Source organism: Lissotriton helveticus, chromosome 8, assembly GCF_964261635.1.
Source record: "Lissotriton helveticus chromosome 8, aLisHel1.1, whole genome shotgun sequence".
Lineage (NCBI taxonomy): Eukaryota > Metazoa > Chordata > Amphibia > Caudata > Salamandridae > Lissotriton > Lissotriton helveticus.
Genome location: NC_136069.1, coordinates 1,388,243,259 through 1,388,258,428, shown reverse-complemented (window position 1 = coordinate 1,388,258,428; position 15,170 = coordinate 1,388,243,259). Strand labels below are relative to the sequence as shown.

The window sequence follows — 15,170 nt, the reverse complement described above, 5'->3', positions numbered from 1 at the left end:
ATTTGTAAGTCGAGGAATGTCTTAATGACGGATGGATCTAATAAGACCTGCCTTCCTCTACAGCACTAGTGCCTAAAACACTGGGAACTGTCATACCATGGCATCTTTTGAACATTTCAGCAAATACAATTAATTGGTCTATCCTGTGAAGATTCTGATGAAAATAATGGCAGACGACTTGGGTTTTGCTAATCTTTCATCCCGCAGTTTTCCACATCTCTTGCCGTGCTTTTATTTAAATTACTTTGCAGGCGTTTTCATGTGGAATTGGGTTAATTACATTAATAAAAAGATCTTCAATTACCTGAGCTTTGCAGTTGAAACCCAATACTGCCATGTATTTGAAAGCTCTTTTATAGCTGTTTTTGCCTCTTTATTCAACATGAATTTAACAGTTTTTTTTAAAGTATTTGGCTTGGCAAGGCAATCCTGTAATGCCAAACAGTTGTTACATGTCCTATTTTACAATCCCTCGTGCACAAGTTGGACAAGACACAGAAATGAAATGCTAAACTGGCATTTTTCTGGGTAGCCACTCAAAAACCCAGGCTTCCGAGACTCATTGTAATACTGTGTGACTATCAATATTCCCACATGGATTCTGGCCACTTAAAGCAGCCAAAATCTACACGGGGAAAGTTTACAGTGCAAATATGCAAACATGAAAAATTGCCTGTATTAAGGAAGCCATGAAACCTTAACTGCTCCTACCTCAGTATATGCAGAATGAACTACCAATACCAAATCTAACCCCTTCTAAAGTTGTTGAACCAACAGTTAGTGATATATCAGGTTTATATATTGCAAAAAACCTATACTAACCTCTACTTGAAACTAACTAGTATGATAGGTATTCATGCTCAATATTCTTGATATTGACATAACAGTGTTCTGAAGTGAGACAAGTTGACATTTTTACTGGTGCACAGCACATCCCAAAATGCACGACGAATTGCATTTTTTCATTGTTTGCAAAAATACAGCAGTGATAAACACATTTAGCTGTTTGTCACTGCCATGACATATATAACTTAAAAGTACATGACCAGCCTTTTAGTTACACAGAACCCTGTTCTCAGGGCGCACCTTAGGGGTTACTTATGTGTATTAAAAGGGGAGTTTAAGGCTTGGCAAGTGGTTTAAAATGCCAAGTCAAGGTGGCAGTAAACTGCACACACAGGCCTTGCAATGGCAAGCCTGAGACAGGTTTGAAAGGCTACATGGGTGGGTGGGACAACCAGTGATGCAATCCCACTTGTAGCATTTCATTTACAGGCCCTGGGTATGTGGTATACAACTTTACAATGAACTTACAAATGAATTAAATATGCCAAACAGGTATAACCCGATTATACCATGTTATAAGGGTAGAGCACATGCACTTTAGCGCTGATTAGCAGTGGTAAAGTGACCAGAGTCCTAAAGCCAACAAAAAGAGGGTCAGAAAAATAGGAGGAGGAATCGTGGTAACCCTGCAAAAAGGGCAATCTCCAACAGAGATTGATCACAAAATGTAATTCCTAGATGTACGGTCCATCGGTGAATGACACAAATATTAATTCAAAAATATTGTGTGAAATGAATATTGTGTCAAATAATATGTGGAAACAAGTCTAAAGGAATCTTAGCTCACCACACTTCCTGGTTTGCCCACCCTTTTTTACCTCCTCTTTCCTCAATGCCTGTCTATTAGTGGGGCACTGCCAGCCAGTTCCATTGCAAAGGCCTCCCTCCCACATGGTTGGTTTGTGACTTACCAAAGCCCCTTCAAACTCTGAATATTCACAGAAAGCAGCCCTTCCTACATGCTCTCGCCTGGAGCACACACAATCGAGGACACCTACACTGCCAGACCTGCAGCTCATGAAGCTTTAGCATCACAGAAAGGAAGGAGTATCTTTTGCAGAACTAGAGTGATGAAAAGGGAGGCACTGACAGGAAGAACATATAATGTAAACATTATACTGTCACACTTAGTTTCATAAAAGAAAGTTTGATGAAAATTAAAAGGTTTTAATCATGTTCTTATGCCTCTATTTAATTATCTTTGTTGTTTACCACATCACTAAGTTGGCAGGGTATGCTCAGACGTGAGTCCCTTGCTCACTTTGCCACTGGATTCAAACTAGCCTGGCTGATGACGGCTGAAATTTCTGAAACCGGTCCCAGGATGCTTGTTTTCAGTCTAGGGAAGACATGGCTTTGGCAGTTCGGCTGGACTGTTCCCATGAGGCACAGGGTCAGACTGATTTGCATATGGCCATGTCTGAACTGGGTTGGTGGAGTGAGCTAAAGAATGGTGATGCATTAAACCCAGATCAGTTGACTGGGGGTGAGTGTTTGATTTGCTCAAGCGCTCCGTCCATCATCCCCTTTTGTATCGCTTTGTTTGCCCTAAGTTGGCAGGGTATGCTCAGACGTGAGTCCCTTGCTCACTTTGCCACTGGATTCAAGCTAGCTTGGCTGATGACGGCTGAAATGCCAGAAACTGGTCCCAGGATGCTTGTTTCCGGTCCAGGGAAGACATGGCTTTGGCATTTCAGGCTGGACTGTTCCCATGAGGCACTGGGTCAGACTGATTTGCATATGGCCATGTCTTGACTGAGTTGGCGGAGTGAGCTAAAGAATGGTGATGGATTAAACCCAGATCAGTTGACTGGGGGTGAGTGTTTGATTTGCTCAAGCGCTCCGTCCATCATCCCTTTTTGTATCGGTTTACCACATCACAGCATTTTGTTAATTGTTTGCCGTTTTATACAGGTCAAACGTGGCCCATGTCATATTTTTTAAAAATTGTATTTAAGGCACAGGTAGATTAAGGGCCTTATTATGAGTCTGGTGGTCTAGACTCATGGTGGCGCGGTGGTGGCGGTCGGGCCTCCGCTGCACTGGCAGTCGGACAGCACTATTACAGCTTGTGTGGTCTGACCACCATTGCACTGACACAACTGCCAGGTATTAAAGATCCCAGGCAAGGGTGCAGCAATCTTGAGTCTACAATATGCTTGACAGGACTGCTGCAGTCCTGCAAAGCCTATTTAAAGTTTCCTCTCTGCCAATGTTTTCATGGTGCTTCCTACTCCATGAGAACTGTGCCGGAGAGGAAGCAAAGAGGTCCCCACAGGGCCCACTGTTACCTCAGGGCCATGGGGTGCATGCTGTGGGACCCACAAAATACAGCCCTTCAGTGACAAAAAAAGTCTTAATTTCTTGGGTAGGGGAAGGCGGGCGGTCTAGATGATCGCTTCTCCCACCCTCCTCCATCCCCTTACAGTGGATAAAAGCAACAGACCTGCCCGTCCGCGCAGCGGGCGGGCGCAGCGGGCGCGCCGAAGGCGCGCCAAAGGCAAGCCCGTCTGCGCCCGTCCGCGACCGGACGGGACCAGGGGCCACCCCCCCTGATCATTTTGGTACAGAAGGCAGCACACATATACGGTATGACTCTATTCCATTAAAAAATCTTATGCCACCTATGAAGGATATTTGTTAGCACTCAGTTCACCCTAGCACCACTACCAATATATGTTCCCACTGTAAGTTTGTATTTACCAGTCAGGAGGGCAAAGTGCACACGGCCAAACCCTATAAAATGTTTCTCCTAAACTGCCGATCACTAACCAAACATACTACCCAAATGTCACTTCTCCTAGAGGAAACTAGCCCTGATGCAATATTTTTGACAGAGACGTGGCTTAAAGATGTGTCTGATCCGGACATCACCTCCCTTCTGCAACTGGGATACATACTTCAGAGGGTGGATAGACCGGAGGGTAGAGGAGGAGGCGTGGGCATACTCTTCAAAAACCAGTATCATTGTAGGACTAGCCCTGCTACAATATCAAACTGTGAGAGTATGTACTTCACTTTGGATTTTTCTCCAACAGCCACATTCTCTGGCGTCCTAGTCTATCGCCCCCCTAATCAAATGGGAGCGTTTTTGGACTCGCTCCAATCCAAAATGGCAGAGTCAGTGGTCAGTAGACCCTACTTTTCCTTATTAGGAGACATCAATATTCATCTAGATGACCCTAATAATCTAACGGCCAAATCGGTTCTGGATAGTCTGGCGGCTCTCCAGATTACACAGAAGGGCTTTGAACCCACACACGAAAAAGGCCATCTTCTAGATGGGGTCTTTAGTAATGACCACAGACTCAAGGTAGGGACTCCCCTGCCCCTCTCATGGACGGACCACTATCTGATACCTATACAATGGCTGCCAGCTACATCGTCCCAGGCTCTCCAACGCGTCGTTCGTCTTGGGAGAGAATGGACAAAAATATCCACGGATTAATGGATTAATTCTCTCTCTTCCACTCCTTCCCAAACTGAGACAGATCCTGTGTCACAGTATGATAACTATACGAACTGGATGCGTACAGCCCTAGACGAGGTTGCACCTATAAAAATTCTTAAAGAAAAGACTAAATCGAGGCTTTCACCATGGTACACTCCCCATCTTAAAGAATTAAAAAGAGTGTGTAGGAAGCTTGAGAGAAATTGGAGGGACTCCCGTAGCAGTATAGATAAAACTATTCATCATGAAGCTATCAAAAACTATAAAGCTGAAATTAGATGTACTAAAGCTTCGTACTTCGAAGAAAAAATTACCACTGCCTCCAACTCACCTAGAGAAATTTTTCAGATAGCCAAATCTCTAATCGACACCCCCCCCCCCCGATTCCCACTGACCCTAGCAAAGCACAGGCTCGCTGTGATAGTCAGGCTGAATATTTTCACAAGAAAATACAGGACATTGCCTCTGCCTTTGATCCACCTAAACTGGCCCAGGACGGAGGAACTCTTCCTCTACACACCCCGACCCACAAATTGGATGAGTTCCCTTTGCTAACAGATGATTCCCTTGAGGTCCTCATGCGGAAAATTAAATCTGGATCCCCCACTGATCCTGCCCCCCCTTGTCAACTAATAAAGATTAAGGATACCATTAAACCTGTTATCCTTAATATTTTAAACACCTCCATTACTACAGGCTCAGTGCCTACTGCCTGGAAGTGTGCCCAAGTCAGAGCATTGTTGAAAAAACCAACTCTGGACCCTGGAAATATGGCCAATTATCGACCCATTTCATTACTTCCATGGGTCAGTAAAATACTAGAGAAACACATTAATGCCTCCATTACTCAATTTTTGGAAAATAACCACTTGCTTCATGACTCTCAAGCAGGTTTCCGTCCCAAACTGGGAACTGTGGCTGCTCTTTTGGCAGTAACTGAGCTGGCCAGGAAAGAGATGGATCAAGGCGGCACTACAGCAATTATGCTGCTTGACCTGAGTGCCGCCTTCGACACTGTTAATACCAGCATCCTTCTCCATCGCCTTGGCCAAATTGGAATCTCAGGGAAGGCCATGGACTGGCTTCAGTCTTTTTTGGAGAATCGCTCCTTTGAGGTTGCAGAGGGCAATACCCACTCAAAAAGTTGGCCACTAGATCAAGGGGTGCCTCAGGGCTCTGCCCTGAGCCCCACTCTTTTTAATCTTTATATGCAACCTCTTGCTGAAATAGTGTACTCATTCGGCATAGACATAGTGACCTATGCCGATGATACACAATTAGTTGTGTCCATGAACCAATCCGATCACTCCCGTTCGAATCTTAGCAACTGCTTGGTAGCAGTTACACAATGGATGGCTGCCTCGCATTTGAAATTAAATGGCGAGAAAACTGAGCTCATGATTTTAGGTAATCCAACTATTCCTAGTCCTCTGATGGACTGGCCACCTTGCATGGGCCCACTGCCCCAACCAAAGCCCTATATAAAAAGTTGGGGCATTTCGTTAGATACAAACCTAAGTTTCATCCAGCAGGCAATTATCCTGTCTGCTACTTGTTTTGGCCTTATGCGAATGCTCAGAAAAGTGCTACCACTTCTCCCTGTCCAGGCAAGAAGAATAATGATACAAGCCATTATCCTGTCCCGTTTGGACTATGGGAACTCCTTATATTTGGGGGCACCTGCATCCACAATAAGGAAGTTTCAGGTGACCCAGAACGCTGCAGCCCGTCTTCTATTGGGCCTCAGTCAGCGGGAATCAGGAACAGCGGCTTTGAGGAAACTACATTGGCTTCCCGTTAAGGCTAGAATAATGTTCAAATCTATGTGCATTATGCACAAAGCCATGAGGAAGACAGCACCAACAATGATTTGTGCCTTAGCAACTCCCTACCTCCCCCATAGAGCCCTACGTTCTAGCACTGCTTTCCTGGCTACCGTCAATAAAATCAGACGCACCAGATGGGGCGGGCGTTCTTTTTCTTGGAATGCTGCAAAAGCCTGGAATTCCCTCCCCACTACCCTTCGTAGTGAACCTGACCTTCTGGAATTTCGGAAGGAATTAAAAACTTTCCTTTTTATCTAAATAGCCTGTTTATACTGTTCTGTTCTGTTTCTTTAGTCTGACTGTACACAGCGCTACGAAGCCTCTGGGTTGTTTGCGCTTAATAAAACACAATTAATAATAATAATAATAATAATAATTTGCCAGGCTGTGTACACACGGGTTTGCAGGACTGTACTGCTGCTACTTGAGTTACAAAACATCAACTCCACCTGCACATAGGTATGAATTTATGCTTACCAGACATGTCCATCTAACTTCAACACAGTTACAAATGACTACAGTCCATGCAGATTGACTGGCCAAGAAATGCGGAATACAACCTAAACTAGCAATGGCATAGGTTTAACAGATGAGTCCACCAAATGGAGACTGAGTCTGCATTCATGTGGTGCATTGAGACATGCAGCCACACGTAGATAATTGCAGCAATTAGCAAAGGTCCATCTGTAATGGATCGATCCCACATGTAAAATTATCTCAGCTGCGTTTTTTTAGTTATTGGCCACTCTATGAAACCTGGTTTGTGACAGCCGACAATGTTTGCCAGACCTTTTAACTCACCATAGACAATGGCTTCTAGCTGCCACATATACATAAGCCATATAGAGGAATACAGTCAAGAGAGCTATTTTCAGCCTACAGGATTTTTCACGGCCGTTTGGACAAAAGCCGATAAAGATTCTTCTTGACATATATAAATCCAAATGCATCCCTACTGCTAGTTTTGATTGTGAATGGATATGCTACAATTGCCCCACTCCAGGTTATGGAGAATACCTTTATGAGAGTTCTCTTAAGTGTTGCACAGGGTACTCCCTCATTGATTGTTCATGATGAGTTGGGCATGGTTTCCCTCTCAGATTTCATACAGCTATGCCCACTCTTACTCTGTCTCTCGGTCTGGGTGAAGGCGAAGCTAATGTTAAATGGGCACAATATCAGGGACTTTTTGGGCCTGGAAAATATGCTCCATATCCGTGGTTACAAACCATTAAGACCAATTTTAAAAATGTGGGGATACCGGGGAGCTTTTATTGGACCCTGATCACATTGTTAAAAAAGAACTGGTGTGGTTGAAGGCTTTCTTGCTCAGAGTAGCAACGTAGCGTGAGGCCTCTGCCGTAACCAAGCAGTCTGTCCAACAGTACATTATGGTTGTCAGTACCTGGCATTAAACCCTATTTGCACCTGGGGATGTCCAATTGCCATTGACTACTACTGACCTATTTTAGGTTAGGTATTTTTCATCAGTTGATGTGAATGGGGCATTTTACAAAAGTTCAGTTCTTCCAGTACGCGTGTGTGACAGCTTCTCATTATATCATACTATGCACACAGTACTCATCTGCCCAAAATGTAATTCTCTTCGACATAGATTCATTAGGCCTTCTTGTCTTCTATGAAGTTTAGACAGGTTAGACCTACATTTTAGATTCACAGCTTTTTTCTTCTAGTAATATTGGTTTCTATGTAACACGATTTTTACCAGGAGTCCTGTACTCTTGCTAATAGAATCCTGATAGCTGGAGATATTGTAGTTTGTACATGTACTTGCTTTAGCTGGGAAAATTCTTATAATGTGTATTTTGTTTGTATTTTTGCCATGTGTTTACTTCTTGATTTGATCAATTGTATATACCTCAGTGACTGTGTTATTGTATCAGGTCTTAATACATTGTCTGCAGCATCGCCTTATCTTTGAAAATGGTTGGCTTGGTACACTTTTATGATTTTTCATGTAAAATCGAATAACGTTTTTTTTTAACTTAACATGAGCCATAGTTTGAAGCCTCCAAGTTAAATCAGAACAGGTGAAAGGTTTGCTAGACATCGTAAAATCTGCAAATAGAATCCTGGTAGACAATTAAAAAAAAATCCTTATCGCATAGATTTTACCGTATTGACCTAGTTTGGACATACTATTTGCTATCTTCTGAAATAATGTGGTAAAAAGCCACACATTTTCACAGTAATAGAATCATTTCTATCTTATAGGTCTAAGTATTTTTAGATTAACAAATTAGTTTTGCTCTTTGCTACTGCAATAAGCAGACATTATTTTTTTTAATAGTCATAACTCTGAAAATTAATGGATTGTTACATGTCATACATCCATACTCTGCATTCTAATTAGCAGAACTAACAGCATGATTTTTGCTCTCTCTGGTCACTGCTGCAGTATAAAAAGAACTTAAGTTAATATCTATCTATTTATCTTCTATCTATCATATATATATCAAAGGTTACAGAGACGTTATAGTTGGGAAATAGCACTAAAAATATTGAGATTCAAACCAAAAACCTTGTGCCCCAACCATGCACAATTTTAACATCAATAATTTCACTGCAAATGTTGTACTGATATCAGTGATGTCATTGAAGATGTCATGAGTGATGTAATGTGTGGGGTAATTAGCAGTGCATGGCGTTGACACGAGTTATAGTTACTTGAGATAACTATAACTGCCAAATTTTCATGGTTTTGTATGTGCAGAATCAGAACCTAAAGATAACAGCCTTGAAACCTTTTCTTTTCTCAGTGAATTTCTCGTTTTTTTATTAACATAAAGAAATATTTAATTACCATTCATTAATCATACTGATGACGTGCACAGCTGCAGGTTTGCCCACCGGACCTGCTATATGCAGTTAACCCCACGCTGCGTGCAAACTTTGACATGCAGTGTATATGGCTGTATGAGTGAGTGTGTAAGTCCTTGTATGTGTCTGTGAGTGGGTCTCTGAGTGGATGTATTAATGATCATATGGGTGTGTGAGAGGGTGTGTGAGTGACTGCATGATTGTGTGAGGAAGTGTGTAGGTGTGTGGCTGGGTGTGCGTGGTTTTGTGGGTCTATGGATGGTTGTGTGAGAATGTGAATGGATGTGTGGGTGTGTGAGTGTGTAAATGGGGGTGTGAGTGTGTATATGAGTGTGTGAATGGGTGTGTGATTGGCTGTGTATGTCATTGGGTGTTTTAATGGCTGTATGAATATGTGAGTTGGGGCATGAGTGGTTGCGTGGGTGTCTGTAAGTGACTGTGTGCATTTTTTTAAGTTGGGCTCTGGATCCATCAATGCATGGCAGATTTAAACAGAGGCCACAATGAGCACTGTGGTAGATCTGTTGATCCACACGAGCCCTCAAATAAACTTTGCGGCAATTTCTGCCCATGAGGGATCCCTCTATCAGACCCATGTGGTCATGGTACCTATACCCTGACCCCTTCTTTGAATTTCTTCAGTTATTTGTCCCCTCTGGGACAAAGTTCTGATACACAAAAGTTCAAGTTGCGGCAAGCCAATTGCGGCATTGCTTGTGGCGCATGGCGATGGATCCACATCGCTAGATATACATACATTTTTTTCTTCAACTACTAAACAGATTTACACCAAATTAAAAAAAGCACTCTTTGTGGACAACGATCCAGTTTTCTGCCAAATTTGGTGTAATTCCGTCCAGCTGTTCGGGTTGATATCATGTCTAAAATACCTATGCAAAATCACATGGAGAAAACGCAATTTGGGACCTCCCCCTTTTTCTTAGCCTCCACTTGATGAATCACTGCAAAACTTTGTAGCAGCTGGTGTGAGTGGCAAATGAGTTTTTAAATTTCATGACAATTCATCAAACTGGCCCAAAGTTAATAGCAAAACAAAAAATGCTTTTCCTATGGAAACTATAGGTCCTAACTAGAACTACCCACTGTGCAGAAGTTTACGATTGTCAGGGTTACAGGGAATATGTTGCACAAAGGACTATGTTTTACACCAGGGCTTCATAAATTATGTGGCAAAAATCAAAATAGTGCAGTGCATTCTCTGGTAGTATTCATTTCATCCCTTTGAATTGGAAACAACATTTTTGAAGTTCCCAAATGATGCGGAAAATATGTTAAATCCACAATTCTGTGTTAAATGTTCTATTATTGCCCGTTCTCCCAAAGGGTGTTCTGGAGTCAAATGAAACAGTAAATAACTTGCTGTTTCTTTCAATATGTGCCATGTGTTGTGGTGCTGTATAAAACCAACATAAACAATAAAAAACATGCTTTAAAGGTTGTAGCCACAGAATCACATAAATCCACTAGCCCTCCCAATTATGCTTTTTTTATTAACAATGTTATTAACAATGCATTCATGAAAAGTAGCAAATAACTAAACATGCTATTTTGAGCAGAGCTCATTGTTAGCTTCAATTTGAGCACATCTAACTACCCCCTCCCCCCCCAAAAAGGATAATATAAAAATATATAGTATGTAACATGTGTAATATAGTAATATATTTCCATCTTGTGATTCTGGTTACATTTACAAACCAATAGCCAAAGGGAATCCTACCCGCTGCTAGGTTTTTAGCGGCTACATAAGAGGATGAAAATGTTTCCATGGGAGAGGTAACATGCATGTTAAGGTGAAACTTGTAACTAAACGAGTTTAGCAAGTCATACCTTTACCCACATGTACTGCAGAATCTTCTATTATGGTGTCCATTCACTTCGCAGCTAATTATTCCCTGGCCATGCTGAATTATTAGATTTGCTCTTTGAACCAGTCATTGTTCCTGTCAGGTTTCCTGTTGTTAAAGGTACTAGAGATGAACCTCCCTTTTCTTTATGGTTTATTTTGAAAACATTTCTTGAAAGCACTAGAACTAAGCTTCTGCCCAGAGCCAGGGCTAATTGCTAATTTACATGGGTGAAAAGTCGCACTGGCAATTTCAGACTTGGATGAACTTACAGAAAGAACGCTGATTCACACAAATTATTAACAACATTAGCAAAATCATGACATATTGTTCATTACAGTGATGTCTCAGGCGCCCGCTTAAAAAACACGAAGCTTTAGCTCATTTTCACCAACTGAGCATTAAGGCAAGTGATGAACAGAGGAATGAGTTCTCTGTTCTCTCTCAGATTCACAGTTAAATTCACATGGGGTCTGTTTTTGGCCATGTAATCTTGCTGGCACCGCACATTGAATGCGCACATTATTCAGAATAGCATTCTTCTGTCATTCGTTTATTGTGTAAACGCATAACCATGCCAACTAATGTTAGAATGTAAAATACATTTGAGTTCGTGTGTTCCAAATGCATGCCCACTAATGTTAGAATGTAAAATAAATGTGAGTTCATTTGTTCTAAATGTATGAATGTATAAGGAAATCTATTTTAGCGATATTTGAGTAAAACTCTTAAATCTTCTCTATTCCTCAACAATAGCTGCATGCATTAAAAAAAAATCCTGTGTGTTTGAAAATAAAAGGCCGCACTAAGCATTAATATTTATAAACTTCTGCCATAATAGAACATTACTGCAAACGCGTATTACTATCATTGTGCCATGTCAAACTACAAAGCTCATTATTTTGTGGTAGCTTACCACAAAATACTGAAAAAACAACCACTCTGCACCCGAAGGATATTGTTGCAACTGAGTCTATAACTCATTAAATGTGTGATTGCACTCCTCTGCAAAACTAAATCAGACCCTGGGTTAGAGAGAAAGGATTTGGACTCACACGGAAGGTCAATACAAGGCATTGCAATGCCATACTAATGGTAGAATGTTTGCTATACGAGAGTTATTTAAAAATAAGAACAATACTTATTACTGGTGAAATCAATCCGCATATAACATGCTCCCTGTTGCTTTTCTGTATCCAAACGTCATAGTTGGTCGCCTTCTCAGTCTATTACAATGGCCCTGACACTCTAATGCATGCCCCCCTTACACCCCACTGCTTTGGGCTCACTACACTCCCTCTGCCTAATGTTTCCTAGGCCACTGAGAAGATGTGTCTTACCCACTCACTACTTCAAACTCCTACATCTTTAGTCATTTGAGATTTTGCTCTCAAATTCTCTTGGCATCCTTTCTTTACTCTAATTGTGTCACATTGATTGCGTCTAGACGGGTCTCTTTTCAGGTCTTAAAAATGAATGCGAGTCAACCGAAGAGCACATTAAGTTCAAAGTAATTCATAGTCCCTTATTTAGAGGTTCTTGGATGTGAGGCATGTGACAAAAAGTGGTGGATGTCCCACCCACACACTTTTTTTTAGAATGTTGGTGGCCTCTTTGCATCCTAAATTGAATGGACGTGATATCAGCTCTTTACGGTTATAGGAAACCACGTTACATTGTGTGCAATTTTTTTTTAGCTACTAACCCAAAAGGAAGGGAAAAAGTATTAAGTATTTTGAACCCATTAACTATAAACTGACAAGGCATTATTTTTTTTTAACAGGAAGCCGAAATGAGGTTGTCATCACGGAAAATAACAACAGCATAACTGAGCAAATCACAGATGTGGTCAAGCAACCTGCCTTCATCGCTGGTATTGGCGGTGCATGCTGGGTTATTCTTATGGGATTCAGCATCTGGTTGTATTGGCGCAGAAAGAAGAGAAAGGGTCTTAGCAATTATGCGGGTAAGATGAATGAATACATTACCCATTTCTCCAAAAGAGTTTGAGGTACTATATCCAACTTTCAAAATATAACAAATGTTGGATGTAGTTTTCTGAGCATTGTGAAACCGACTACTGGAAGTAGGCCATAACATGTGTTATGGTGAAGTAATAATTAGGCAACATGTGAGCAACAGACTTTACATGGGTGTGCGGTTACACTGTGAATTGTTCACAGGGAATTAGCCTTGTGTGAACTTGTGCCTCTTCCCTTGAGATTGTTAGAACGATCCATTGCCTTCATGTTGGTGAATGTTTCTTCCTTATTTCAGAAAGAATACAAAATACTGCTATGTTTTTTTAACTATGACAGAGAAGAAATAAAGGAATGCCCTAAATAAAATATTGGATTGTATACACAGTACCGTTAGGGCTGCTCAAGGCTCAGAAGTTATACCCTTACCTGTTCCATTGGTGTTTGACTAGAATTCCCCATAGCCTCTCTTTGGTGTGGGCAGGAGGGTGATGGTAAAAGTTACAAAATGGATCACACTTTCTTCTCTGAGTAGCCCAGACACATGGACAAACAGGCCTGTAGTGCTGTGTATCCAAATATATACTTCACTGGTCACTGCTCTACATAACTGTGCCTATTCAAATCCAGTCTGAGGGGAACCATGGATCCACAGAGGACAAGATAGTTTCTCACTTAGGGGCTCATTATGATAGCGTAACGAGTAATACCACCTGCCATATTATAATGAATAGGCTGGTGGGAATGTGCTTTGGTGGCCCATTGCAGGCCCCCGGGGGTGGGGCAAGCACTTGGGGGGTACCATTTCCATGCACAAGGTGGCAGGCACCACGCAGTGCCTGTCACGTTGTGCATGGAAATGCACAACATAGCAATTTGGCCTTGCGGTGGAAGCACCTGCCGCAATGTTAAACTGCGGAATGCGATTGCCAGGGTGGCGGTTGCATCCTGATTCATGGTGCGGGACCGCCACATGTCTGGCGGCCGGCCTCAAAACCGCGGGGATGGCGGATGGACTCGGGTCCGCCCGCCATCCTAATCGACCCCTTAGTTCTTCTGATTCACTGGAACCTTTTAGGATCACAGCTAAAGATTCTCTTAGAGGAGTAAATTGTGTATTTCCCCCTGCTGAGGGTTACACCTTGTGCTCCAAATATCTAGTCTGTGGAGTGTCATGGATCCCCAGAGTCTGTGGGTGGATCATGGATTCCCCACAAGACATTGCAGTCTCCCAATGCATACTTCCGAGGCACACATGGGAGGTTACTGAAACCTTCTAAGATCCTTGCTAAAATATATTCTTTGAGGAATTAAATTGATATGCCCCCTGCTGTGACAACTTGTGCTCAAATTAGAACATGGCATTTGGTGCCTCATTTCTAAGATGATTTTTCTGGCAAAACTAAACACTCACAAGCTTGGAGTGCCAAATTTTTCAAAATAAATACCAGGTATGAGATATGTGGTTATTTCCTGTTTTTAGGTGGAGAGCTGTCCCTCTACCTCAGTATACCTCCAACTTTCTAAATCTGCCCGGCTCAATTGTTTGTTTCTAGAAGAATTAGTAAATACATCCACCTTTGTGTCGCCAATTAGAAGCCTTTCATTTCTCGGAAACCCACCTCAGAGAAACACTAAGTGGCAGATTAGCCTCTTATCTAGATTTTTATTCAGCAAATTTCGACGTCTGTGCCAACTCTGAAAGGAACTGGGTACATTGGATCAATGCTTTTTTTCTGCACTCTGGTAAACAGTTCAATGCTGCCAATAATGGACATGCTATCTGTATAGCAGTGCATATTTATATATTTGCGCCAAACTAAGATTCGAAAATCTATGGTAGCAGGGAGTAGCATCATCTATCAACACCGACAAGGTCCAAAATTAATATGGCTAAATGTTTAGAATGTATCTCCTGTCAATACAAAGGAAGTGGTTGTTCTAAAAGTTACAGATCGTTTATAATAGCATGCCTTTTTACAGCGCAAGGAGAATCTAACAACAATTGTAGAAATACTTATGTTTGCAATATTTAAATTTGAATGGTAAAGACGGATGGTCATCACTGATTGTCACATTCCCAATTGCATGTCTCGTTTTCTATTCTTCTCATGGGGGTTTACCTATGAATCATGGATGTTAATGTGTAAGCACTGGAGACTTATGAAAATGCCTCCTCTTACTGTTTCTATATGGTTTGCTTCAGTTTTTTTTAGATTTCATCCCATTTGATTAGTTCTGCAATTTGATATGGTCTCTTTTCTAGAGATTCAATTGTGTATGAAAAATGTTATTCAAATAGCAGTGTGTTTTTATTAGTGATCAAACAGAATATGCAATCTCTATTGCTACAAAAGTAAAA

General features: G+C 41.6%; 1 protein-coding gene across 1 annotated transcript in view; it reads left to right on the top strand.

Annotated features, from left to right (window-relative positions):
* Positions 1–15,170, top strand: part of ROBO2 (roundabout guidance receptor 2) — an 803,551-nt gene that overhangs the window by 713,645 nt on the left and 74,736 nt on the right. The window contains exon 17 of the mRNA XM_078658968.1: positions 12,613–12,795. Within this exon, the coding sequence (XP_078515094.1) occupies positions 12,613–12,795 (183 nt within the window). The remainder of the gene's footprint in view (positions 1–12,612; positions 12,796–15,170) is intronic.